The following is a 27621-nucleotide window of genomic DNA, read 5'->3' as shown; positions in this document are numbered from 1 at the left end:
CTCTCAGCTGTAGCTAGTCTAGACAATGCTCTGTGAGCTAAACATCCTAACTATATTTGATCTGCACTGTAACAAACCACAGTGCAATAAATAGATGTCAGTCCCAGCAGATAATGGGTTAATCAGATAAGCGGTATTAGTGAGCGATGATAAGTTTGTGCTTAGTTGACAGCTTGTTGCCAGGCCTGGTATATAGCAGTATAATGTCCAGGCTGATAGCGGTGACACTGATTAGTCCCATGTGCAAACAGGGCCAGCTAGAGCTCCCAGAGAGGCCGACGTTCACATTGCGACACCTCGTCTAGTATCAGGCAGACTTTGAACCCCAATATCCAGGCTGCAGGCTTCTCCGTGCACTGTGCGCACAACATGGCGATTGAATTTGCCCCACGCTCTCTCCCATTAGAACGAAGGCTGCAGACGGTGGCCGTGCTCCAGTGGGTCTACTCCTTCCTGGCCCTGGGTAAGAACATGCACTTTGATTCCTTCAGCCCAGGCCTGACACACTGTAACAAACGGCTTTCAGAGGCTATCATGTGTGATACTGTGCGCTGGGCCCTGTATCTAAGGCTGCTGCTATGTGATATATACCAGGGGAACTGCTATCAGAGGCTATCATGTGTGATACTGTGCGCTGGGCCCTGTATCTAAGGCTGCCGCAATGTGATATATACCAGGGGAACTGCTATCAGAGGCTATCATGTGTGATACTGTGTGCTGGGCCCTGTATCTAAGGCTGCCGCTATGTGATATATACCAGGGGAACTGCTATCAGAGGCTATCATGTGTGATATTGTGTACTGGGCCCTGTATCTAAGGCTGCTGCTATGTGATATATAACAGGGTGACTGTTATCAGAGGCTATCATGTGTGATATATACCAGGGTGACTGTTATCAGAGGCTATCATGTGTGATACTGTGTGCTGGGCCCTGTATCTGAGGCTGCTGCTATGTGATATATACCATGGGAACTGCTTCTGTGGTGAGTCCCCGGATGATGATGTAGCGGTGGGACGGCCGGTGACTTGCCAGATGGAAGTGTGACACCACTTCATGTGGTGGATGGCCGAGATACAGTTCCAATAAATACATGAACATAGAACCACCAGATCTGCGGGATAACTGCTGAGTAGGATGTAGTAGAGTTGATAATCTTGTACTGAGGTAGCGTAGTAGAGAGGAGAGTGCCGTGAGAGTCTCAACCCAATTAGTAATGTGCTCTGCTGGGATGTTGGAGTGTATAGAAGAATACTTGTAGAATCATAATAAGAAGAAACACCCTGTGCCCATGTATTCACTTTCCTATAGTCTTCACACCACTTTCTGCCCACTAGCTATTGCGGAACCGTACTAATGGGTGACACAGGCCCCACACCTTGTCACCTGAGATGAGCAGAATGGTCAGAATTTTCTGGGTACACCCGCGTTGCAAGATGGAGTTCATAGACTTTACGTAACTTTGCTTCACCTGGATCAGTTCCTAGCTCTGTGGCTCTTTTATGGAGACTGTCCTGCACTGTAGAACTCCTAGTCCCCGGCATGGGTATAGGCGATCTATTGGCTAGTCCTCTCTGGAAGAGCTTAGCAGTGCATGACACAGATTGTTTGATGCTTCAAGAAAGAGGTTTGCAATAGCTGACTGTTCTGCGTCCTACCCATGTGGGGTACCGACTAAAAACTTCCACTATAAGAGGGGACCAGGCAGAGGGCAAGCTGCGTTCTTTCTCCACCAAAGCTCAGCTAAGACTCCTCCGTCACCAAGGGTGTAACTTCCTATCCAGCGTGTAAGGTGCGCTGTGGTTGGGTGGAAAGAGTGCAACAGAAGAGGAGAAAGTAAGGAGGTGATAGGACAGAAGAAAGGAAAGATCCTACTGGTTAACAGAATCTGGTATACACACAAACAATAACCCTTAGAGACACTTCAGCCGTGCAGCTTCCATACTTTTACAGTTAAACAATACAGCGACATCTAGTGGTCATCTCTAATAATACTGCGGCTGCAATGAGACCACAAAAACATACAGACTTTTAAGAAGGGTATGAATAGTAGCAACACCCGTAGTGGGACACCACACTATCATGTGTGATACTGTGTGCTGGGCCCTGTATCTAATGGTCCTTTTACACGGGACGATAATCGTACGTGTAAACGCAGCGAACGATCAAACGACCAGCAAAAAATTGTTCATTTTGATCTTTCAACATGTTCTCAAATCATCTTTGATCGTTCGCAAAAAATTCGCAGATCGTTCCGTGTAAACATTCTTTCAGCGATTTCCCCTATGTGTAAGATAGGCTTAAACGATCGCAAAACGATCGCATAGCGTATTTTCCGTACAATGTATCGTTCCGTCTAAACGCTGATCGTTATAAAAAAAAAACATTGTTCATTCAAAATCGTTAATCGTGCGATCGGGCAAATTATCGCTCCGTGTAAAAGGCTGCTGCTATGTAACAGGGTCACTGCTATAGAGAGAGGGTGCAGAGACAGTAGTGACACTTGGGGCCTAGTCCCCCCTCTGCCACCTGAGACTATAGATCTTCCATTAGGGCCCTGAAGCTTCAGGTTATACCGCTGTATTATACTGACTGCAGAGCTGGTGCATTTGATTTTGTCTGCTAAAAAGCTAATGTATCTAAGCCTACCAAGTGTGATACTGTCTACCAGTGTCGGACTGGGCCACCGGGGGGCCGGGAAACCCTTGGTGGGCCCCGGCCCCCGATGGCAAAGGTCCGGGTGGCTCAAGCAGTTTTCCCCCTTCCCCCGGACCTCACTGAGCACAGTCCTCCTCCTTCTTCCTCCTTCTTCCTCCTTCTTCCTCCTTCTTCCTCCTTCTTCCTCCTTCTTCCTCCTCCATGCGGTCCCGTGCCTCACTCAGCAGCGCTGGATGTGATCTCCTCAGCCGGCGCGATGCGATGACGTCATCACTCGTGCCGGAGGATCCATCCCTGCGGTGCAAAGAAGAGAGAACACAGCTAGAAGAGAGAAGACCCGTCCCCTGGCCGGATTACTTGAGTATGACTTTTTTGTTTATGTTGAGGCAGAGCAGGGGGCATATACTATGGGGCAGAGCAGGGGGCATATACTATGCGACATATACTATTGGGGCAGAGCAGGGGGCATATACTATGGGTCAGAGCAGGGGGCATATACTATTGGGCAGAGCAGGGGGCATATACTATGGGGCAGAGCAGGGGGCATATACTATGGGGCAGAGCAGGGGGCATATACTATGCGACATATACTATTGGGGCAGAGCAGGGGGCATATACTATGGGTCAGAGCAGGGGGCATATACTATGGGTCAGAGCAGGGGGCATATACTATTGGGCAGAGCAGGGGGCATATACTATGGGGCAGAGCAGGGGGCATATACTATGGGGCAGAGAAGGGGGCATATACTATGCGACTTATACTATTGGGGCAGAGCAGGGGGCATATACTATTGGGGCAGAGCAGAGGGCATATACTATTGGGGCAGAGCAGGGGGCAGATACTATTGGGGCAGAGCAGAGGGCATATACTATTGGGGCAGAGCAGGGGGCAGATACTATTGGGGCAGAGCAGAGGGCATATACTATGGGGCAGAGCAGGGGGCATATACTGTGGTGGCAGATACTATTGGGGCAGAGCAGGGGGCATATACTGAGGGGGCAGATCAGGGGGCAGATATTATGGGGGAAGAGCAGGGGGGCATTACTATGGGGTCAGAGGGCATTACTATGGGGGCAGGGGACATTACTATGAGGGCAGGGGACATTACTATAAGGGAAGGGCAGGTTACACACATACTTCCTTACTTTACTGCACATGACACCAGGTAGTGGAATTACTACTGTATGGGAGTCTATGGGTGGGGAAAAGGGAAGGAAGTTGCTGGAAATGTGTGGAGCCTAAGATGTTTGTCTGACAGGTTCTGAAGAGAAGAATTGTAGCAAGAGGAACTCATCATGGAGGCCTGGGCTGGATGGAGAGGAAATGAAGAGTGATCTCAGATCAAAGAAGACGTCACCTGTGAGTCACTGAATTATTTTTTTTTTTTGTATTTTGTAGAACTTTATTTTGTAAGTGTACCCCGATGTATAAAGGTTAGGAAACATTTCCATATGCCATAATACACACATACAAACTTTCCTATACAGGGTGGGCCCCTAGAGTCAGTTTCCCTGGTGGGCCCAAGGTACCCCAGTCCGACACTGCTGTCTACTGAAAGGCAGTTGTATCCAAGCCTTTTTATGTGTAATACTGTCTGTATCTAAACCTATCACATGTAATACTGTCTGCTGAGAGGCTGATGTATCTGAGTTTATTGTGTGATATCAGACTGCTGAGCCCTGTGTCTGATGCCATCATGTGTGATGCTACAGTTGTAGCTATGGAGGGTGCAGAGGTAGTAGTTGCATCTGGGTCCTGATGCCGAAAGACCCCTCTGCCATGGCAGGTGATTACATGGGCCTTTCCCTGCCCAGCTGTAACTATATGGCCACACAGTTCTCTCTATGATGATAGTGATGAACGCAGGGAGAAGATAGAGAGGACTGTGCAGCTGTAACTGTTCGACCACACAGTTCTTTCTATCATCATAGATATGAGTGCAGGAAGAGGATAGAGAGGACTGTGCAGATGTAACTATATGGCCACACAGTTCTCTCTATCATCATAGAGATGGGTGCAGGGAGGGGATAGAGAGGACTGTGGAGCTGTAACTGTATGTGTGGTGCGTGCTCGACTAGTCACTTGCCAGATGAGTGATGTCACTACTATGGTGGTTGGTCGGAGTATAGCTCAGTCGGGTGGGGGGTCATTGTGGAGATGAGTGCAAAGTAGGGATTGAGAGGACTGTGCAGCTGTAACTTTATGAGCACACATTTTTTCACTATCATAGACATGAGTGCGGGGCGGGGATAGAGAGAATTGTGCAGCTGTAACTGTATGATCACACAGTTCTCTATATGATTATAAGGATGAGTGCAGGGAGGGATGTCCCCCCACAGAGTTTTAATAGGGATTGCCACCCAGCTTTCCTAGAATCCTGCCTAGCTGACGGACTGTAGTAGGAGACGTCTTACCTCTCACTTATAGAGTGGACTATATGGCGGCAGCACTCGGTATTTCTCCATTCATTTTTAATGGATGATTTTTAGAGGGGTCCGGGTGGGGGATGGGCACCAGTCTTTCTGCCTGACTTCTTTCTTCATTTGCCCTATGACTTATTTAACTAGATGGGGACATGGCCTGTATGACCTGACACCATCTCCAAGACAGGAGACACCAGGGGGTCGCCACATCCCATAAATAATAAATCCCATAATGTGTCTGAGGCTTTACTTAGGAAGTGGCGGCACCTGCGCCCCATACAGGAGCCATCAGGGTGCGGTAACACGATGCTGCGATGCTCCCCAGGCCTCACATAATCCTCTTAACCTAATGATGCTCCATAATAACAAATTGTTATCTTATTGTCAAAGCTGAAGGGTCGTTACAATGTATCAGTGTGGTAACAGCCAGCAGCCTGGAGTCCAGAAAAGGAGACAATTGGGCTGCATCACTGTAACCAACCTGTCAGCGGTGTGAGCAGGACTCTGTCAGGATGAAACAGAAGGTTTCCGTTCAATTCAACTATGATAAGCTGCTGTGCTATTATAAACTGCTGCACTATTATAAGCTGCTGCACTATTATAAACTGCTGCTCTATGATTAGCTGCTGCTGTGCTATTATAAACTGATGCTCTATGATAAGCTGTTTTAAGCAGCTGCTGTGCTATTATAAGATGCAGCTCTATTATAAGCTGCTGTGCTGCTATATGCTGCTGCTCTATGATTAGCTGCTGCTGTGCTATTATAAACTGCTGCTCTATGATAAGCTGCTGTGCTATTATAAGCTGCTGTGCTGTTATAAGCTGCTGCTCTATCATAAACTATTAAGCTACTGACTGTTATAAACTGCTGGACTATGCTAAGATTCTGCTCTGTTATAAGCTGCTGCTGGGCTACTATAGGCTACTGATGTTATGTGCAGTGTAGTTTAGAAGATGCATAAGGTATATAGGACTATATAGGAGAGGTAATGGTCGGTGACTGTGGTTCTTTTCCTTGCAGCTCAGACCTGCATCATCCTATTCTTTGTCCTCCTTTTCACCCGCTTCTGGATAATCAGTGTCCTCTATGGAGTATATTGGTTCCTAGATTGGGACACCCCCAGCCAGGGAGGCAGGAGGGGCCCCTGGCTGCAGAGGAGTGTGGTATGGCGATACCTCAGGGACTATTTCCCTATAAAGGTGAGTAATCAGCAACATAATAAGTAGCACACCCTCTAGTGGTAAGATTAATAATGTGTACTGCGCCCACTAGTGGTAAGATGAATAATGTGTACTGCACCCTCTAGTGGTAAGATGAATAATATGTACTGCACCCTGTAGTGGTAAGATGAATAATGTGAATTCCCCCCTTTAGTGGTAAGATCAGTAATGTGTACTGCACCCTGTAGTGGTAAGATCAATAATGTGTACTGCGCCCTCTAGTGGTAAGATGAATAATATGTACTGCACCCTGTAGTGGTAAGATGAATAATATGTACTGCACCCTCTAGTGGTAAGATCAGTAATGTGTACTGCACCCTCTAGTGGTAAGATGAATAATATGTACTGCACCCTCTAGTGGTAAGATCAGTAATGTGTACTGCACCCTCTAGTGGTAAGATCAATAATGTGTACTGCGCCCTCTAGTGGTAAGATGAATAATATGTACTGCACCCTGTAGTGGTAAGATCAGTAATGTGTACTGCACCCTATAGTGGTAAGATGAATAATATGTACTGCACCCTCTAGTGGTAAGATGAATAATATGTACTGCACCCTCTAGTGGTAAGATGAATAATATGTAGTGCCCCCTATAGTGGTAAGATGAATAATGTGTACTGCACCCTCTAGTGGTAAGATCAGTGATGTGTACTGCACCCTCTAGTGGTAAGATGAATATTATGTAGTGCCCCCTATAGTGGTAAGATGAATAATATGTAGTGCCCCCTATAGTGGTAAGATGAATAATGTGTACTGCACCCTCTAGTGGTAAGATCAGTGATGTGTACTGCACCCTCTAGTGGTAAGATGAATAATATGTAGTGCCCCCTATAGTGGTAAGATGAATAATATGTAGTGCCTCCTATAGTGGTAAGATGAATAATGTGTACTGCACCCTCTAGTGGTAAGATCAGTAATCTGTACTGCACCCTCTAGTGGTAAGATGAATAATATGTAGTGCCCCCTATAGTGGTAAGATGAATAATATGTAGTGCCTCCTATAGTGGTAAGATGAATAATGTGTACTGCACCCTCTAGTGGTAAGATCAGTAATGTGTACTGCACCCTCTAGTAGTAAGATGAATAATATGTAGTGCCCCCTATAGTGGTAAGATGAATAATATGTACTGCACCCTCTAGTGGTAAGATGAATAATATGTACTGCACCCTCTAGTGGTAAGAAAATTAATATGTAGCACACTCACTAGTGATAAGATGAATAATGTGTACTGCACGCTCTAGTGGTCTGATTCATAAAACGTAGTATGCATTCTTATGGTCTGATCTGTAATATATAGCACCCCCCCCTTTAGTGGTCTGATCTATAATATATAGCACCCCCTCTAGTGGTCTGATCTATAATATATAGCACCCCCTCTAGTGGTCTGATCTATAATATATAGCACCCCCTCTAGTGGTCTGATCTATAATATATAGCACCCCCTCTAGTGGTCTGATCTATAATATATAGCACCCCCCCCCTCTAGTGGTCTGATCTATAATATATAGCACCCCCTCTAGTGGTCTCATCTATAATATATAGCACCCCCCCCCCTTTAGTGGTCTGATCTATAATATGTAGCACCCCCTCTAGTGGTCTGATCTATAATATATAGCACCCCCCCCCTCTAGTGGTCTCATCTATAATATATAGCACCCCCCCCCTTTAGTGGTCTGATCTATAATATGTAGCACCCCCTCTAGTGGTCTGATCTATAATATATAGCACCCCCCCCCCTCTAGTGGTCTCATCTATAATATATAGCACCCCCCCCCCTTTAGTGGTCTGATCTATAATATGTAGCACCCCCTCTAGTGGTCTGATTCCTAATATGAAGCAGGTAACTGACTACAAACTCATCCCATCCTGCAGTCATGTGTTAGGCGGCATTCACACACTCCGTGATTATGGTCTCTGCACAGAAGATGTAATACGGACCGGAATGCGGAACTCCCGCCATCATGATTCCTGATGCTTGGAGCTCCAAAACTGTTTAAATCTTTGTGCTATTGTACTTACATGGCTGTGTCAGTACAGGAGCGCAAACATTTTATATTTTAGAATTTTTGGAGCCCTTTTGGAGGCCTCTGCTCCAAAGTCTTCATTCCCTTTCACAATTCCTGAAAGAGACTGCAGTGTATGTAATATCTCTCATAGCCACTAGATGTCTCTGGTGTCCGCTCAGTAGTATAACAATCTATGGGCAGGGTCCCCAGTGTTATTACTATATTATGGCTATAAATATCTGACAGCTCGGATACTATTATTACATCTCATGACTGTGCACTATGTGGTAAGATCAGTAATGTGTACTGCACCCTATAGTGGTAAGATGAATAATATGTACTGCACCCTCTAGTGGTAAGATGAATAATATGTACTGCACCCTCTAGTGGTAAGATGAATAATATGTAGTGCCCCCTATAGTGGTAAGATGAATAATGTGTACTGCACCCTCTAGTGGTAAGATCAGTGATGTGTACTGCACCCTCTAGTGGTAAGATGAATATTATGTAGTGCCCCCTATAGTGGTAAGATGAATAATATGTAGTGCCCCCTATAGTGGTAAGATGAATAATGTGTACTGCACCCTCTAGTGGTAAGATCAGTGATGTGTACTGCACCCTCTAGTGGTAAGATGAATAATATGTAGTGCCCCCTATAGTGGTAAGATGAATAATATGTAGTGCCCCCTATAGTGGTAAGATGAATAATGTGTACTGCACCCTCTAGTGGTAAGATCAGTAATGTGTACTGCACCCTCTAGTAGTAAGATGAATAATATGTACTGCACCCTCTAGTGGTAAGATGAATAATATGTACTGCACCCTCTAGTGGTAAGATGAATAATATGTACTGCACCCTCTAGTGGTAAGAAAATTAATATGTAGCACACTCACTAGTGATAAGATGAATAATGTGTACTGCACGCTCTAGTGGTCTGATTCATAAAACGTAGTATGCATTCTTATGGTCTGATCTGTAATATATAGCACCCCCCCCTTTAGTGGTCTGATCTATAATATATAGCACCCCCTCTAGTGGTCTGATCTATAATATATAGCACCCCCTCTAGTGGTCTGATCTATAATATATAGCACCCCCTCTAGTGGTCTGATCTATAATATATAGCACCCCCTCTAGTGGTCTGATCTATAATATATAGCACCCCCCCCTCTAGTGGTCTGATCTATAATATATAGCACCCCCTCTAGTGGTCTCATCTATAATATATAGCACCCCCCCCCCTTTAGTGGTCTGATCTATAATATGTAGCACCCCCTCTAGTGGTCTGATCTATAATATATAGCACCCCCCCCCCTCTAGTGGTCTCATCTATAATATTTAGCACCCCCCCCCTTTAGTGGTCTGATCTATAATATGTAGCACCCCCTCTAGTGGTCTGATCTATAATATATAGCACCCCCCCCCCCCCCCTTTAGTGGTCTGATCTATAATATGTAGCACCCCCTCTAGTGGTCTGATTCCTAATATGAAGCAGGTAACTGACTACAAACTCATCCCATCCTGCAGTCATGTGTTAGGCGGCATTCACACACTCCGTGATTATGGTCTCTGCACAGAAGATGTAATACGGACCGGAATGCGGAACTCCCGCCATCATGATTCCTGATGCTTGGAGCTCCAAAACTGTTTAAATCTTTGTGCTATTGTACTTACATGGCTGTGTCAGTACAGGAGCGCAAACATTTTATATTTTAGAATTTTTGGAGCCCTTTTGGAGGCCTCTGCTCCAAAGTCTTCATTCCCTTTCACAATTCCTGAAAGAGACTGCAGTGTATGTAATATCTCTCATAGCCACTAGATGTCTCTGGTGTCCGCTCAGTAGTATAACAATCTATGGGCAGGGTCCCCAGTGTTATTACTATATTATGGCTATAAATATCTGACAGCTCGGATACTATTATTACATCTCATGACTGTGCACTATGTGGACGGGACGCTCCGCAGTCAGCAGATGTAAGATGTTACATTCTTTATCCTTTCTTGCATTTTAATAGATTTACCGATTTATTGTTTCAAAGCTGTTTTCATAACCCGACCATCTCTGCTGCAGCCAGGTCAGGTAGGGCTGAGGGGGCTGTGTCCTACAGATAGAGGGAGGTCCCTGAGTTGGGGTCTGACCTGTCCCACAGGATATATCCTACATACCTGTAATGGGAATACTATAAGCTACCTGCAATGATGGCAGCACCGCAAGCTGTCTGCCTCTCTACAGAGCAGCTCATGTAGCAGGCTGTCTCTTCTCTGTAGAGAAGCTCCTGTAGCAGGCTGTCTCCTCTCTGTAGAGCAGCTCTTGTAGCAGGCTGTCTCCTCTCTACAGAGCAGCTCTTGTAGCAGGCTGTCTCTTCTTTGTAGAGAAGCTCCTGTAGCAGGCTGTCTCTTCTCTGTAGAGCAGCTCTTGTAGCAGGCTGTCTCCTCTCTACAGAGCAGCTCATGTAGCAGGCTGTCTCTTCTCTGTAGAGAAGCTCCTGTATCAGGCTGTCTCTTCTCTGTAGAGCAGCTCTTGTAGCAGGCTGTCTCCTCTCTACAGAGCAGCTCTTGTAGCAGGCTGTCTCTTCTTTGTAGAGAAGCTCCTGTAGCAGGCTGTCTCTTCTCTGTAGAGCAGCTCTTGTAGCAGGCTGTCTCCTCTCTACAGAGCAGCTCATGTAGCAGGCTGTCTCCTCTCTACAGAGCAGCTCATGTAGCAGGCTGTCTCCTCTCTACAGAGCAGCTCATGTAGCAGGCTGTCTCCTCTCTGTAAAGCAGCTCCTGTAGCAGGCTGTCTCCTCTCTGTATATCAGCTCCTATAGCAGGCTGTCTGCTCTCTGTAGAGCAGCTCTTGTAGCAGGCTGTCTCCTCTCTGTAAAGCAGCTCCAGTAGCAGGCTGTCTCCTCTCTACAGAGCAGCTCATGTAGCATGCTGTCTCCCTCTCTGTATAGCAGCTCATGTAGCAGGCTGTCTCCTCTCTGTAGAGCAGCTCTTGTAGCAGGCTGTCTCCCTCTCTGTATAGCAGCTCATGTAGCAGGCTGTCTCCTCTCTGTAGAGCAGCTCATGTAGCAGGCTGTCTCCTCTCTGTAGAGCAGCTCTTGTAGCAGGCTGTCTCCCTCTCTGTATAGCAGCTCATGTAGCAGGCTGTCTCCTCTCTGTAGAGCAGCTCCTGTAGCATGCTGTCTCCCTCTCTGTATAGCAGCTCATGTAGCAGGCTGTCTCCTCTCTGTAGAGCAGCTCTTGTAGCAGGCTGTCTCCCTCTCTGTATAGCAGCTCATGTAGCAGGCTGTCTCCTCTCTGTAGAGCAGCTCTTGTAGCAGGCTGTCTCCTCTCTGTAGAGCAGCTCCTGTAGCAGGCTGTCTCCTCTCTGTAGAGCAGCTCCTGTAGCAGGCTGTCTCCTCTCTGTAGAGCAGCTCCTGTAGCAGGCTGTCTCCTCTCTGTAGAGCAGCTCTTGTAGCAGGCTGTCTCCTCTAGAGAGCAGCTCCTGTATCAGACTGTCTCCTCTCTGTATAGCAGTTCCTAAAGCAGGCTGTCTCCTCTCTGTAGAGCAGCTCTTATACTAGGCCGTCTCTTCTCTGTAGAGCAGCTCTTGTAGCAGGCTGTCTCCTCTCTGTAGAGCAGCTCATGTAGCAGACTGTCTCCTCTCTGTAGAGCAGCTCTTGTAGAAGTCTCCTCTCTGTAGAGCAGCTCTTGCAACAGGCTGTTTCCTCTCTTTATAGAGCAGGTCTTGTAGCAGGCTGTCTCCTCTCTTTATAGAGCAGCTCTTATACTAGGCCGCCTCTTCTTTGTAGAGCAGCTCCTGTAGCAGACTGTCTCCTCTCTCTAGAGCAGCTCCTGTAGCAGGCTGTCTCCTCTCTTTAGAGCAGCTCTTGTAGCAGGCTGTCTCCTCTCTGTAGAGCAGCTCATGTAGCAGGCTGTCTCCTCTCTGTAGAGCAGCTCATGTAGCAGGCTGTCTCCTCTCTGTAGAGCAGCTCATGTAGCAGGCTGTCTCCTCTCTGTAGAGCAGCTCATGTAGCAGGCTGTCTCCTCTCTGTAGAGCAGCTCATGTAGCAGGCTGTCTCCTCTCTGTATAGCAGCTCTTTTAGCAGGCTGTCTCCTCTCTGTAGAGCAGCTCTTTTAGCAGGCTGTCTCCTCTCTGTAGAGCAGCTCTTTTAGCAGGCTGTCTCCTCTCTGTAGAGCAGCTCTTTTAGCAGGCTGTCTCCTCTCTGTAGAGCAGCTCTTTTAGCAGGCTGTCTCCTCTCTGTAGAGCAGCTCATGTAGCAGGCTGTCTCCTCTCTGTAGAGAAGCTCTTGTAGCAGGTTGTCTCCTCTCTGTAGAGCAGCTCTTGTAGCAGGCTGTCTCCTCTCTGTAGAGCAGCTCCTGTAACAGGCTGTCTCCTCTTTGTAGAGCAGCTCATGTAGCAGGCTTTCTCCTCTCTGTAGAGCAGCTCTTTTAGCAGGCTGTCTCCACTCTGTAGAGCAGCTCTTGTACCAGGCTGTCTCCTTTGTGTAGAGCAGCTCATGTAGCAGGCTGTCTCTTCTGTCTACACAGCAGCTCTTGTAGCAGGCTTTCTCCCTCTCTGTATAGCAGCTCCTGTAGCAGGCTCTCTGCTCTCTGTAGAGCAGCTCCTGTAGCAGGCTGTCTCCCTCTCTGTAGAGCAGCTCTTGTAGCAGGCTGTCTCCCTCTCTGTAGAGCAGCTCTTGTAGCAGGCTGTCTCCTCTCAGTATAGCAGCTCCTGTACCAGGCTGTCTCCTCTCTGTAGAGCAGCTCCTGTAGCAGGCTGTCTCCCTCTCTGTAGAGCAGCTCATGTAGCAGGCTGTCTCCTCTCTGTAGAGCAGCTCATGTAGCAGGCTGTCTCCTCTCTGTAGAGCAGCTCATGTAGCAGGCTGTCTCCTCTCTGTAGAGCAGCTCATGTAGCAGGCTGTCTCCTCTCTGTATAGCAGCTCTTTTAGCAGGCTGTCTCCTCTCTGTAGAGCAGCTCTTTTAGCAGGCTGTCTCCTCTCTGTAGAGCAGCTCTTTTAGCAGGCTGTCTCCTCTCTGTAGAGCAGCTCTTTTAGCAGGCTGTCTCCTCTCTGTAGAGCAGCTCCTGTAGCAGGCTGTCTCCTCTCTGTAGAGCAGCTCATGTAGCAGGCTGTCTCGTCTCTGTAGAGAAGCTCTTGTAGCAGGTTGTCTCCTCTCTGTAGAGCAGCTCTTGTAGCAGGCTTTCTCCTCTCTGTAGAGCAGCTCTTTTAGCAGGCTGTCTCCTCTCTGTAGAGCAGCTCATGTAGCAGGCTGTCTCCTCTCTGTAGAGCAGCTCCTGTAGCAGGCTGTCTCCCTCTCTGTAGAGCAGCTCTTGTAGCAGGCTGTCTCCCTCTCTGTAGATCATGTAACAGGCCGTCTCCTCTTTGTAGAGCACCTCTTATAGCAGGCTGTCTTCCTTAGCACACACGTACAAAGTTTGACAACTAATAGGACCTCTGCTCACCATGAACTAATGCTGCCGGTGCTAATCTGCAGCCAAAGCAATTTTTCTATTTGTCCCTTCAGGACCCTAGGAAAGCTGGATACCGGCTGTATTAATTCCAACCCAACTTTTCAGGAAGCAGGTATAACTAGCAAAGTACAATTAATACATTGGTGTGTGTCTCTGGGTTGGATGGTTGGGGTCAGGCGTTGTCTTACAGGAAAGTCACCTATAGGTGGCAGTGGAGAGGGGAGATTTGTTGCATTCAGCTGATATGTTTCCCCTGTTACTGAGCAGACGCTCTCCAAGCCCCTTATAGATGAGCGCGTCTTACAGTCACTCACTATTATATTGCACCGAAAATCCACAGAATCGTCTTAGACACCTCAGTAAGGAGTCACTATTTTTAGTGATGGAGCTGAGATTGCCATGGAAACACGTCTTTTCTCTAATCCATAATGACTGAATTTAGATCAATCTATATAATCCATAAGTCTAATCCATAAGTGTTAAACCACCTCCCTCCCAGTAAAACATATGTCCTGTACAAGTAACGCTGCAAATAGTCCCTGTCCTCAGCCGGGAGGTGAAGGTCGCAAGATGGAGGTGACCGATGCCAAGAGTGGAGAGGAGGAGGAGGCGGGGAGCTGCGGCCATATCACTATACTGAGGAGGTCATACGTCTACCCTGAGGAAAGCCTACGTCTCCCCTGAGGAGGTCCTAAGTATACCCTGAGGCGGTCATACGCCTACCCTGAGGAGGTCCTACGTCTACCCTGAGGAGGTCCTACGTCTCCCTGAGGAGGTCCTACGTCTCCCCTGAGGAGGTCCTATGTATACCCTGAGGCGGTCATACGTCTACCCTGAGGAGGTCCTACGTCTACCCTGGGGCCGTCATACGTCTACCCTAAGGAGGTCATACGTCTCCCCTGAGGAGGTCATAAGTCTAGCCTGAGGAGGTCATAAGTCTAGCCTGAGGAGGTCATAAGTCTAGCCTGAGGAGGTCATAAGTCTAGCCTGAGGAGGTCATAAGTCTAGGCTGAGGAGGTCATAAGTCTAGGCTGAGGAGGTCATAAGTCTAGGCTGAGGAGGTCATAAGTCTAGCCTGAGGAGGTCATAAGTCTAGGCTGAGGAGGTCATAAGTCTAGCCTGAGGAGGTCATAAGTCTAGCCTGAGGAGGTCATAAGTCTAGCCTGAGGAGGTCATAAGTCTAGCCTGAGGAGGTCATAAGTCTAGCCTGAGGAGGTCATAAGTCTAGCCTGAGGAGGTCATATGTCTACCCTGAGGAGGTCATATGTGTACCCTGAGGAGGTCAGACATCTACCATGTAATACATGGACAGACTGGGTCCAGCAGAGCGTTGTTCACATTGGCTAATAAAGGGGGATCCACTCCATGAGAGGCAGTTATAGGGGGGATATGGAAAGGTGTTGTTTGCATGGGAAATATTTTATGGAATTAAACATTAAAGGCGTAGGTCACAAAAAAGTTCTTTTAAATCAACTGGTGCCAGAGATTTATATTTTACTTGAATTTAAAAAAAACTCCAGTCTTTCAGTACTTATCAGCTCCTGTATGTCCTGCAGGAAGTGGTGTATTCTTTCCAGTCTGACACAGTGCTCTCCGCTGCCACCTCTGTCCATGTCAGGAACTGTCCAGAGCAGGAAAGGTTTTCTATGGGGACTTGCTACTGCTCTGGACAGTTCCTGACATGGACAGAGGTGGCAGCAGAGAGCACTGTGTCAGACTGGAAAGAATACACCACTTCCTGCAGGACATACAGCAGCTGATAAGTACTGAAAGACTGGAGATTCTTTAATAGATGCAAATTCCGAAACTATTTAACTTTCTGGGACCAATTGATTTGAAATAATTTTTTTGTGAACTATCCCTTTTAAAGGACTGGTCCAGTGCATGCATGGTTTTCCTTCTAATAACAGCGCCACACTGGTCCCCAGGTTGTTTGTGGTATTGCATCTTATCCCCATGTACTTCGTCCATCCCGGTGTTATGCCCTCCTCCCCCTTGTGTTCTTCCCCCCTCCCCCTTGTGTTCTTCCCCCCTCCCCCTTGTGTTCTTCCCCCCTCTCCCTTGTGTTCTGCCCCGTCCTCTTCACAGAATGTTATTAAACAAGAATAATAATACCTGTGAAGGTAAAATATTAATCCGATTCGGCACCCGGAGGAAAAACATGTTTATTCCAACATTTTACTGGAGTTCAAGGCTGTGGGAGCCGGGAGCAATGATTAACCCATCCAGAAGCTTCCTAATCCAATAAATCAGTGATCGGGAGATGGCAGGACACCGCCGCCATCACTTCCCTGTGTACAATGTGCAGCTCACCTGCCGTGTATCACCTGGGAGAGATGAGGGCACAATCTGGTATATAGGGGATGGAGGGAAATAAACATGGCTCCTTGCAGAAGGGAAAATGTTTTGCTACTTTGTAACTTTATTGCTCTAATTCCTTCAAGACACTGCTTGCTGTCAGTGACTGGAAACATTCTGGTTTAGTGATCATCCAGGGAGTGGTGGATACAATTGTGTCCAGTCTATAGAATACACCAAGAGGATGCACACATCTCCTGATACATGTTACCAGCACTGATACAGTGCAACAGCACACAGAGCATTGTCTAGACTGAGAGCAGGACTAGCTATGTACAATGTATCAGTCTGGGGTCTAGGCTGTAGAGCTCACAGAGCATTGTCTACACTGGATACAGCTGAGAGCATGACTAGCTATGTACAATGGATCAGTCTGGAGCTCACAGAGCATTGTCTACACTGGCTACAGCTAAGAGCAGGACTAGCTATGTACAATGTATCAGTCTGGGGTCCAGGCTGTAGAGCTCACAGAGCATTGTCTGCACTGGATACAGCTGAGAACAGGACTAGCTATGTATAATGTATCAGTCTGGAGCTCACAGAGCATTGTCTACACTGGCTACAGCTGAGAGCAGGACTAGCTATGTACAATTTATGTCTGGAGCTCACAGAGCATTGTCTACACTGGATACAGCTGAGAGCAGGAGTAGCTGTGTACAATGTATCAGTCTGGAGCTCACAGAGCATTGTCTACACTGGATAAAGCTGAGAGCAGGACTAGCTATGTACAATGTATCAGTCTGGAGCTCACAGAGCATTGTCTACACTGGATAAAGCTGAGAGCAGGACTGGCACAGTAACTTCCCCTCTTTCTGGCTGCGGAGCTTGCACTCTCTATGATGCACCATGTATAACCTGTTCTGTGCTGTCCCAAGTGACTGATAACAGAGAACAGCAGCTTCCATCATGCTGCGCAGCACATGGATAGAAGATAGACTATAATAGTCACACTCGGTTATTTCATCTTGATTTATAAATCTTCAAATGTTTCTACGGAAAAATAATGATAATTTATTAAAGATTCCATAAAAATCCGATTTCTTCCAAGTGAGCCTGTTACATATCGGACACAATGGGATCATTATACGAGCAGAATCATGTGTCCTGGTGACTATCACACTAAGCTAGCACCGGCCAGATTCTCTATCTCTCACGTCTTTGCGGCCGTTTTCATCAAGGCTTTGTCTTCTACGATAATGGAGCGAGATGCATGTGGGCCGTCATGTGGCCGTCCAGCTTCCCTGTGGGTCATTGAGAAAAGACAAGGTGAGTGACCCAGTGACCTATAGACTTCTATGACAGCTGGAAGGTCCTATTGGTCCCATTACAGAGCGCAGCTCCGGAGGCTCAGGGAGAGGGCCTAGCTTCAGGTAGTCTGGTTACAGATGGCAGCCATGGGGGAGGTGCAGCTAGTAATTAAATTAACATTACAGCCATTTCCCAGTGTAGTAAGTGGCCGACTGATCCGATCATATTGATCCTCTTACGTGTTTTTGTGTCTTTTATCCTAATGCTTCCTGATAATGTTTGCTTTGATTAACGCATAGAGATCAGATGGTACTGCGCTCCTGCTACGGCTGCACACGTCAGACAGATGGCGGACCGGCTGATCGCTTATACAGAACCGTAGGATCCTGATCTCTGCTAGAGTTCAAGAGTTCACATAGTCTCTCCATTTTGTTATGTTCTGGGTTGTGTGATCACTTTTTTGCATCCTCTTCCTTATCGGCCCTATATATCCATCCCAAGCACCTCCAGTCATCCGTGTAGCCATCTGGAGGGGTTGTCCACGATTAGAAAATGGACAGCTACTTTCTTGCAAAAATAGTGCCACCCCCCGTCCTCAGGTTGTGTGTGGTATTACAATTCACCTCCATTCACCTCAATGGAAGTGAAATTTTAAAAAAACACAATCTGGAGGAAAGCGGCCATGTTTTTCTAAGCCCTTTAATTTGGTCATGTGCTTATAGGGGTTTTCCCATAAAAATGTAACAGTATGACAACAGTACAATATTTTATCCATAGCAATTGTTCAAAAATTCTCTTTCTGTTACATTGTGGTCAGTGGTGGCGCCCCCTGCTGTTCCTCTTGGATGCACAAGTACTAAATACGAACTAAGAAGGATAAAATGGTGGGGAGAGCAGAGAAGAAAATCCAGGGAGATCAGATCCCACAGCTCTATGTATTAGTGAGATCTCTGGAGCTGTGTGAGGGATTACTCTCTGTACAGGTCAGTGGAAGGACACAGGAGAGGTGAGCTGTGATCAGTGGTGTCGCTACCATGGAGGCAGACCACACAACTGCTATGGGGCCTGAGTGGCAGGGGGGCCCAGCCCCCCCCCCCCACCCCCCCCACACACACACCCGGCAAGGCGTGACCTGTCTCCATGGTGCTACAACACACATCACAGTTCCCCCCTCTGTGGCACAGTTGTGTGTGCAGGGGAGAGCGACATAAAGCCAACTGCACACACAGCCGGACACCCGCACCTGCACACACGCACCCCACCTGTTCCCTGCCACCTGAGAGCCACCAGCAGCCACAGGGTCAATTAGATTGGATGCTCACATAGTGTCAGAGTGCCCGGACCGCACCCCAAAAGGGCACAGAACAGCCTGGAACCCCCCCGCCCAACACAGAGGAACCACAGAACCCCCCCCTCTGGGGCACAGGGGAGCCCATTGAAACTAGCACAGAGCAGCCTGCACCTGGCTCCAGTCTTCACATGGCACATAGCAGCCTGCATATCCCCAGCGCCCCCCAACCACAAGAACTCCCCCCCAACCACAAGAGCTCCCCCCATACAGATACTCACCTTGCCCTGGACATCGTTCCTTCGTTCTCCCAGCTCCCCAGGACACTAGTGCCGTGCTGAGGGACTGCGTTGGGCCAGGTAAGTATGTTGGGGGGAAGGGGGGGTGTTTGCGGTAACTATGTTGGGGGGGGGTTGCCCTACATTTATTTTGCTATGGGGCCCCGTGAATCCTAGTTACCCCCCTGGCTGTAATAACTATATGCTCTATTACACAGAGTGATTATCCTGCTAAAATGGTTCATCGTTAGGTTAATAGGTGTAAGCAAGCAAACGACAAACACAAAATGTTCTTGTTCATTATGATCTGTCAGCGCGTCGAACAGAAATAATTGTTTTTTTAATAATAATTCGCTAAACTGTTCATGTAATAAATCTTTCTGTTGCTCGTGAAAAAAAACTCCATGAGCAACCATTTTTCTCTTGCACTAACACTGCTGTACCCCTCCCAGCCTTGCTGTGCCCCTCCCAGCCTTGCTGTGTCCCTCCCCGCCTTGCTGTGCCCCTCCCTGCCTTGCTGTGCCCCTCCCTGCCTTGCTGTACCCTTCCCAGCCTTGCCGTACCCCCTCCCAGCTCTGCTGTTCCCCCCAAGGCATTGCTGTGCCCCTCCGTGCCTTGCTGTGCCCCTCCCAGCATTGCTGTGCCACTCCTAGCCTTGCTGTGCCACCCCCAGCCTTGCTGTGCCCCTCCCAGCCTTGCTGTGCCCCTCCGTGCCTTGCTGTGCCACTCCCAGTCTTGCTGTTTCCCCCCACCGCATTGCTGTGCCCTTCCCTGCCTTGCTGTGCCCCTCCCAGCCTTGCTGTGCACCTCCCAGCCTTGCTGTGCCACTGCCAGCCTTGCTGTACCCCTCCCTGCCTTGCTGTGCCCCTCCCAGCCTTGCTGTACCCCTCCCAGCCTTGCTGTGCCCTTCCCAGCCTTGCTGTACGCTTCCCAGCCTTGCTGTACCCCTACCAGCCTTGATGTGCCCCTCCCTGCATTGTCGTGCCCCTCTCTGCCTAGCTGTACCCCTCCCAGCCTTGCTGTACCCCTCCCAGCCTTGCTGTGCCCCTCCTAGCCTTGCTGTACCCCTCCCAGCCTTGCTGTGCCCCTCCCAGCCTTGCTGTACCCCTCCCAGCCTTGCTGTGCCCCTCTTTGCCTTGCTGTGCCCCTCCCAGCCTTGCTGTACCCCTCCCAGCCTTGCTGTGCCCCTCCCAGCCTTGCTGTACCCCTCCCAGCCTTGCTGTGCCCCTCTTTGCCTTGCTGTGCCCCTCCCTGCATTGTCGTGCCCCTCTCTGCCTAGCTGTACCCCTCCCAGCCTTGCTGTACCCCTCCCATCCTTGCTGTACCCCTCCCAGCCTTGCTGTGCCCCTCCCAGCCTTGCTGAGCCCCTCGTTGCCTTGCTGTGCCCCTCCCTGCATTGTCGTGCCCCTCTCTGCCTTGCTGTACCCCTACCAGCCTTGCTGTACCCCTCCCATCCTTGCTGTACCCCTCCCAGCCTTGCTGTACCCCTCCCAGCCTTGCTGTGCCCCTCGTTGCCTTGCTGTGCCCCTCCCTGCATTGTCGTGCCCCTCTCTGCCTTGCTGTACCCCTCCCATCCTTGCTGTACCCCTCCCAGCCTTGCTGTGCCCCTTGTTGCCTTGCTGTGCTCCTCCCTGCGCCCATCAGGTGGGCGGGAATTCTGTCTGGCGTACACCACGGAAGAGGGAGAATCTGCAGCTTATTCATGGCGCACACAAGGGGCACATAATGATAAATGGGCCCCCATAGTGTTATAGAGACTGTTATAGGGGGTGTGACTACAATGGGGGCACTTTGCCCATCACTACATTGATGGTCCAACCTATAATGGGCAAATGAGATCTGCAATGTGATTGGCTGGTAACACGCCTCCCTGGTTATATACAGTCCTCGGCCTAGTGCTCAGGGGGTGGAGCCAGGTAGGTGGGTCTGTTTTGTTTTGTATATGTTACTTATTGGGTGACTGGGGTGAAAGGTCAGGAAATGTTTATTTTTATGGTTTCAGTTTAACCCGGTATAGAACACTGATCACAACATGTCACCCCGAGAGAACTCAAGTTCATGGTGAAATGAGCGAGGACATGGCGGAATTAACCCTGTCAGTTCTTAAAGAAAATCAGTGATATATTACAATGCACAGTGACTCCACCAGCAGAATAGTGAGTGCAGCTCTGGAGTATAATACAGGATGTAACTCAGGATCAGTAATGTAATGTATGTACACAGTGACCCCACCAGCAGAATAGTGAGTGCAGCTCTGGAGTATAATACAGGATGTAACTCAGGATCAGTAATGTAATGTATGTACACAGTGACCCCACCAGCAGAATAGTGAGTGCAGCTCTGGAGTATAATACAGGATGTAACTCAGGATCAGTAATGTAATGTATGTACACAGTGACCCCACCAGCAGAATAGTGAGTGCAGCTCTGCAGTATAATACAGGATGTAACTCAGGATCAGTAATGTAATGTATGTACACAGTGACCCCACCAGCAGAATAGTGAGTGCAGCTCTGGAGTATGATACAGGATGTAACTCAGGATCAGTACAGGATCAGTAATGTATACACACAGTGACCCCTCCAGCAGAATAGTGAGTGCAGCTCTGAGGTATAATACAGGATATGTTGATATGATGCCATTATCCCTCAATAACTCTTTGTCTATTTTACAGTTGATTAAAACAGCAGATTTGGATCCCAGTAAGAATTACGTAATCGGTTTCCACCCCCACGGGGTCCTTGTAGCCGGAGCTTTCACTAATTTCTGCACTGAGGCCACTGGATTTCCGGATCTGTACCCGGGGATTACTCCCTACCTCCTGATGTTACCACTTTGGTTCCGGGCGCCATTTTTCAGGGACTACATTATGAGTGGGGGTGAGTATGACATAGGGATGTGACTGGAGTTCTCTGTGCTCGGACCGCTATGGATTTGGTGGATCCTTTTTTATTATATGCTATGTAGAGATGAGCGAACCTCGGGCATGCTGGAGTCGATCCGAACCCGAACTTTCGGCATTTGATTAGCGGTGGCTGCTGAACTTGGATAAAGCCCTAAGGCTATGTGGAAAACATGGATATAGTCATTGGCTGTATCCATGTTTTCCAGACAACCTTAGAGCTTTATCCAAGTTCAGCAGCCACAGCTAATCAAATACCGAACGTTCGGGTTCGGATGGACTTGAACCCGAACCCGGTTCGCTCATCTCTAATGCTATGACCTTGATCTCTTCCAGGACTGATCCCATCTGATAAGGAAAGTGCTGCTTACCTGCTGAGAAAAAACAAGGGTGGAACGGCTGTCGTCATCGCTGTGGGCGGAGCCCCCGAATCTCTGGACGCCCGCCCTGGTGCTTTTACTCTATTGCTGAAAAACAGGAAAGGATTTGTTAAACTTGCCATCGAAAATGGGTAATGCCATATAACATTACAACTTCATTCAAAGTTCTGCAACTTCAGAGCTGAAATCACCCAGCAGGCCCTGCTTGTTCACTGCCTGCGTAGAGCTTGTTGTGGGGATTGACATACTGGTACATAGGGACACTGTAGTATTTTGATAATGGTCCTACTCTAATAGCAGCTCAGTAAGGCTGGGTATCGGTTGACAAGCCTGCTGACTGTTTCCAGTAGCAAAAAAAGCAGAATTAGGATTGCAGCTCTGAAGTGTAGCACTATAGTAGGCGTTATAAGGCATTGTCTCTGTTATCTGTGTTCAGGGCTTCCTTGGTCCCAGTTTTTTCATTCGGAGAAAATGAGCTCTTTGACCAAGTGGAAAACCCAAAAGGATCATTGCTGAGGAGGATCCAGGAGCAGCTGCAGAGAGCCATGGGAGTGGCGCTCCCTCTCTTCCACGCCCGAGGGGTCTTCCAGTACAGCTTCGGCCTAATCCCCTATAGGAAACCAATCAACACAGTTGGTAAGTTGGCGGCTTCACGGGGATCACTGCTTATTTATGCTTGTTTTCTATGTCTTCTATTATGTTACCTGATACAGTGAGTCCAAGAAGTATTTGATCCCTTGCTGATTTTCTTTGTTTGCCCACTAATAAAGACATGATCATTCTATACTTTTAATGGTAGATGTATTCTTACATGGAGAGACAGAATATTAAAAAGAAAATCCAGAAAATAAATCTAAGGAATATATATTAATTGATTTGTATTTCATGGAGTGAAATAAGTATTTGATCCCTTAGTATTCATTAGCAGTTCTGGCTTTTACAGACCAGTTAGACACTCCCAATCAACTTGTTACCTGACCTGAAGCCGCCTGTTCTCACTAATCATTTGTGTGAAAAACAACTGTCCACAGAATCAGACAGATCACACAGATTTCAAGTCTCCAACATGGGTAAAACCAAAGAGCTGTCGCAGGACCTCAGAGTCAGAATTGTTGACCTTCACAAAGCTGGAATGGGCTACAAAAAGATTAGTAAGGTGTTGGATGTGAAAGTAACAACTATTGGTGCAATTATCAGAAAGTTTAAAGAGTATAACATGACAATCAACAGACCTCGGCCCGGTGCTCCAAGAAGATTTCGCCTCGTGGGGTGGCAATGATGCTGAGAACAGTCAGAAATCGTCCTGCAACCACTCGGCAGGAGTTAGCAAATGACCTGAAGGCAGCTGGGACCACAGTTTGCAAGGAAACAATTGGCAACACTTTGCGCAACAATGGATTCACATCCTGCAGTGCCCGAAAGGTACCCCTGCTGAAGAGAGCACATGTGGAGGCGCGCCTCAAGTATGCCAATGATCATTTGAAAGATGAACCAAGTTATTGGGAGAAGGTTTTGTGGTCAGATGAGACCAAAATTGAACTTTTTGGCCTCAACTCCACCCGCCATGTGTGGAGGAAGAAAAATGCTGCCTATGACCCCAAGAACACTGTGCCCACCGTCAAGCATGGAGGTGGAAGCATAATGTTTTGGGGGTGTTTCTCTGCCAAGGGTACAGGGCTACTTCACCACATCACTGGGAAGATGGATGGAGCCATGTACCGCACAATCCTGAGGGACAACCTCCTCCCCTCTGCCAGGGTTCTAAAAATGGGCCGTGGTTGGGTCTTCCAACATGATAACGACCCTAAACATACAGCAAAGGCAACAAAGGATTGGCTCAAGAAAAATCACATTAAGGCCATGGAGTGGCCCAGCCAGTCGCCAGACCTCAATCCGATCGAAAATCTATGGAGGGAGCTGAAGGTCAGAGTTGCCAAGCGACAGCCCACCAACCTTCATGATTTAGAGAGAATCTGCAAAGAAGAGTGGGCCAAAATTCCCCCTGGTGTGTGCGCTAAACTTGTGGTTAACTACAACAAACGTCTCACCGCTGTGCTTGCAAACAAAGGCTTTGCCACTAAGTATTGAGTGTGTTTGGCAAGAGGGATCAAATACTTATTTTCCTCATTGAAATACAAATTAATTAAAATATATTTTTTAAAATTATATTCTGGATTTTTTCTTGATATTCTGTCTCTCCATGTTAGAATATATCTACCATTAAAAGTGCTGAAGGATAGTGTCTTTATTAGTGGGCAAACAAAGAAAATCAGCAAGGGATCAAATACTTCTTGGACTCACTGTACATGTGTCACTATGACAGTCCCTGTCTGTACATTATACAGAGTCCCAGCACAGTCCATGACTAGAAAACATATAACTTATATCATCTGTACATATATAATTATATATAGGAGATACCCAGGTTATACCAGCTGTACATATATAATTATATACAGTATATACCCAGGTTATACCAGCTGTACATATATAATTATTTATAGGAGATACCCGGGTTATACCAGCTGTACATATATAATTATATACAGTATATACCGAGGTTATACCAGCTGTACATATATAATTATATACAGGAGATACCCAGGTTATACCAGCTGTACCTATATAATTATATACAGGGGATACCCAGGTTATACCAGCTGTACATATATAATTATATACAGTATATACCCAGGTTATACCAGCTGTCCTCTCTATGCAGGTTGCTGAGGGAGTGGACATTAGGACAATTATGAGATGCTATTAATACCGCCCTGCGGTCACACAACCTGTGTAATAGTATCTGATAGGACACTGTGTGCAATCAGCCGTTTGTTTGCCACATTAGTCCTGGTCACTAGAGGAATAATGCGTCTATCAATCGGCCCCCTGTCATGGCTGGGCCCGGCGCCGGCTCCTCTCTGCTAGCAGGGTACATTATTTGGAGGGCTCGTCCTGCCTCTTCAGTCATGTGACCGGCGTCTGTTTGATTAAGATGTTCCAGTGCTGGCGGACTGACCGCTCTGTCATCCTTTCCGCCTCATTGGGAGGACACATCATCCTCCAGTCCATCCGCCTCACATCATCAATTATTCAGATGTTTTCCTCGAGTTCAGCACAAATACACTATGACGCCTATGTTATACCACATCTTCCATCTCACAGGCACAAACACATGTACAATACAGGATAACTGGACCATCTCCTGTATATCATTATATATGTACAGCTGGTATAACCTGGGTACACACTGTATATAATTATATATGTACAGCTGGTATAACCTGGGGATCTCCTGTATATAATTATATATCTACAGCTGGTATAACCTAGGGATCTCCTGTATGTAATTATATATGTACAGCTGGTATAACCTGGGTATATACTGTATATAATTATATATGTACAGCTGGTATAACCTGGGGATCTCCTGTATATAATTATATATCTACAGCTGGTATAACCTAGGGATCTCCTGTATGTAATTATATATGTACAGCTGGTATAACCTGGGGATCTCCTGTATATAATTATATATCTACAGCTGGTATAACCTGGGGATCTACTGTATATAAGTATAAATGTACAGCTGGTATAACCTGGGGATCTACTGTATATAATTATATATGTACAGCTGGTATAACCTGGGTATCTCCTGTATATAGTGATATATGTACAGCTGGTATAACCTGGGTATCTCCTGTATATAATTATATATGTACAGCTGGTATAACCTGGGTACCTCCTGTATATAATTATATATGTACAGTTGGTATAACCTGGAGATCTCCTGTGTATAGTGATATGGAGCATGCTGGTATAACCTGGGTATTCTCTGGTATTTCTCTATAATATCTTATTATACTGTATATTATATACATTTCTTTGCTTTCGCAGTTGGTAAGCCAATCCCAGTCACACAGAATACCATCCCGTCCAATGAGGAGGTTGACCGGATGCACAAGCTCTACATGGAGAAACTTTCTGAACTCTTTGAGGAGCACAAAACCCAGTATAATGTCCCGTCTGACAAGCACCTGTCCTTCATATAATGCCGCCATTCCTGCTGATACAATGATGCCGCCCATGTATACAGTCCTGACAATCCTTTATAATGACACTGTACACCCGGTAATTGATGCTGAGACGCTGAGATTTCCAAAGGTTCAGGGAAAAAAATTTACAATTTTTTTTTCAATTAATTCAGAATATTTATATGGAGATTTTTTTTTTTCACCTGATCACTTTTTTAAAAAATAAAAAAAAAAATTCACTCCAATATTGTTTGGTTTGTGTACAGCTTCGTAAAGGGGTTGAGAAGTTTAGAAAACCCATCCTCATCTTACAAAGAGCGTCTCTCCCTCTGGAGGACCCGTCCTGTCCTGTATTATACAGACAGTCCACTGATGGGAGTAGACAGTGTGTAATGATTCCTTTGTCCTGTGGAGGCGCTGCAGAGAGAAGTTACACTTACTGTCGGGTTCCCAGCTAATCACTGATTGGCCCAATAGGGAGACACTTTGTGATCAGCTTATTGTCAGGGGACCCCCTTTTAACTAGTAGGGATTGTTCAAAGCAGAGACAACCCCCCCCCCCCCTCCCGGAGATTGCGGGGGTCACAATCAGTCAGTGACAGGACCTTGTCCTGTCACTGAGTACCTTAAACACTGTGATCACTATAGATCGTGACGTTTAAGGGGTTAATGACAGGCAGCTGCGGGCTTGCAGCTGTCTGTCATTATGCTGGGATCTCCAGACACTGATATGTGCGGGACCGCTCTCACTACAGTGGTCCCGCACACATCTACAGCCCCTCACAGTTAGGAACATATATCTATGTTGATGTGAAGGGGTTAATAAGATGTAGGACATTGCAGATGCTCCCAACCAAACAGCTTAAAGTGTACCTGCTGCTTTAATAAAAAGTTTGACGTGTTCTAGAGACGCATCGAAGTTTTACATTGGGTGGGACCTGGTTGTTCAACCTTGACAAGAGGCTAGGAAGAATGGGGGAAGAAGCGCGTGGCTGAGCTCTTCTCCCTGGTTGTTCTAGCAGTTAGTCAGGGTCTGACCACCCAGTCCCCAACCAATCTAAATTTTTGACATATCTCTAGCAACTTAATTTTACATGTGTAGTAGAGATGAGCTTGACTCCAGCATGCCATAGGTCATAGCTGGGTTTTCCAGGACTCCGGAGGGCTGCATCCAAATTCACCAGACACCGGTAATCAAATGCCGAATGATTTGTCTCGAGGATGATCTCTAATCTGTAATCTTTGTACTCCAGAGAAAAAAAATGTTTTCAAATCAACTAATATGCGGAAGTTATACAGATTTGTAAATTATTTCTATTTAAAAATCTCCAATCTTCCAGTACTTATTAGCTGCTGTATGTCCTGCAGGACGTTGTGTATTTTCTCCA

The 27621-nt window shown here is 47.1% G+C and overlaps 1 protein-coding gene across 1 annotated transcript; it reads left to right on the top strand.

The window, feature by feature from the left end:
• Positions 1–244: 244 nt before the first annotated feature.
• On the top strand, positions 245–26478 carry MOGAT2 (monoacylglycerol O-acyltransferase 2). The gene is made up of 6 exons (XM_069969553.1): positions 245–463; positions 6102–6280; positions 21592–21796; positions 22156–22330; positions 22636–22835; positions 26097–26478. The coding sequence occupies exons 1-6, from the start codon at positions 370–372 to the stop codon at positions 26249–26251; spliced, it is 1008 nt and encodes a 335-aa protein (XP_069825654.1). The 5' UTR covers positions 245–369; the 3' UTR covers positions 26252–26478.
• Positions 26479–27621: the final 1143 nt, after the last annotated feature.

Source organism: Dendropsophus ebraccatus, chromosome 5 (genome assembly GCF_027789765.1).
Source record: "Dendropsophus ebraccatus isolate aDenEbr1 chromosome 5, aDenEbr1.pat, whole genome shotgun sequence".
NCBI lineage: Eukaryota > Metazoa > Chordata > Amphibia > Anura > Hylidae > Dendropsophus > Dendropsophus ebraccatus.
Note: the sequence above shows the minus strand (reverse complement) of the source record. Positions and strands in the feature narration are given on the sequence as shown.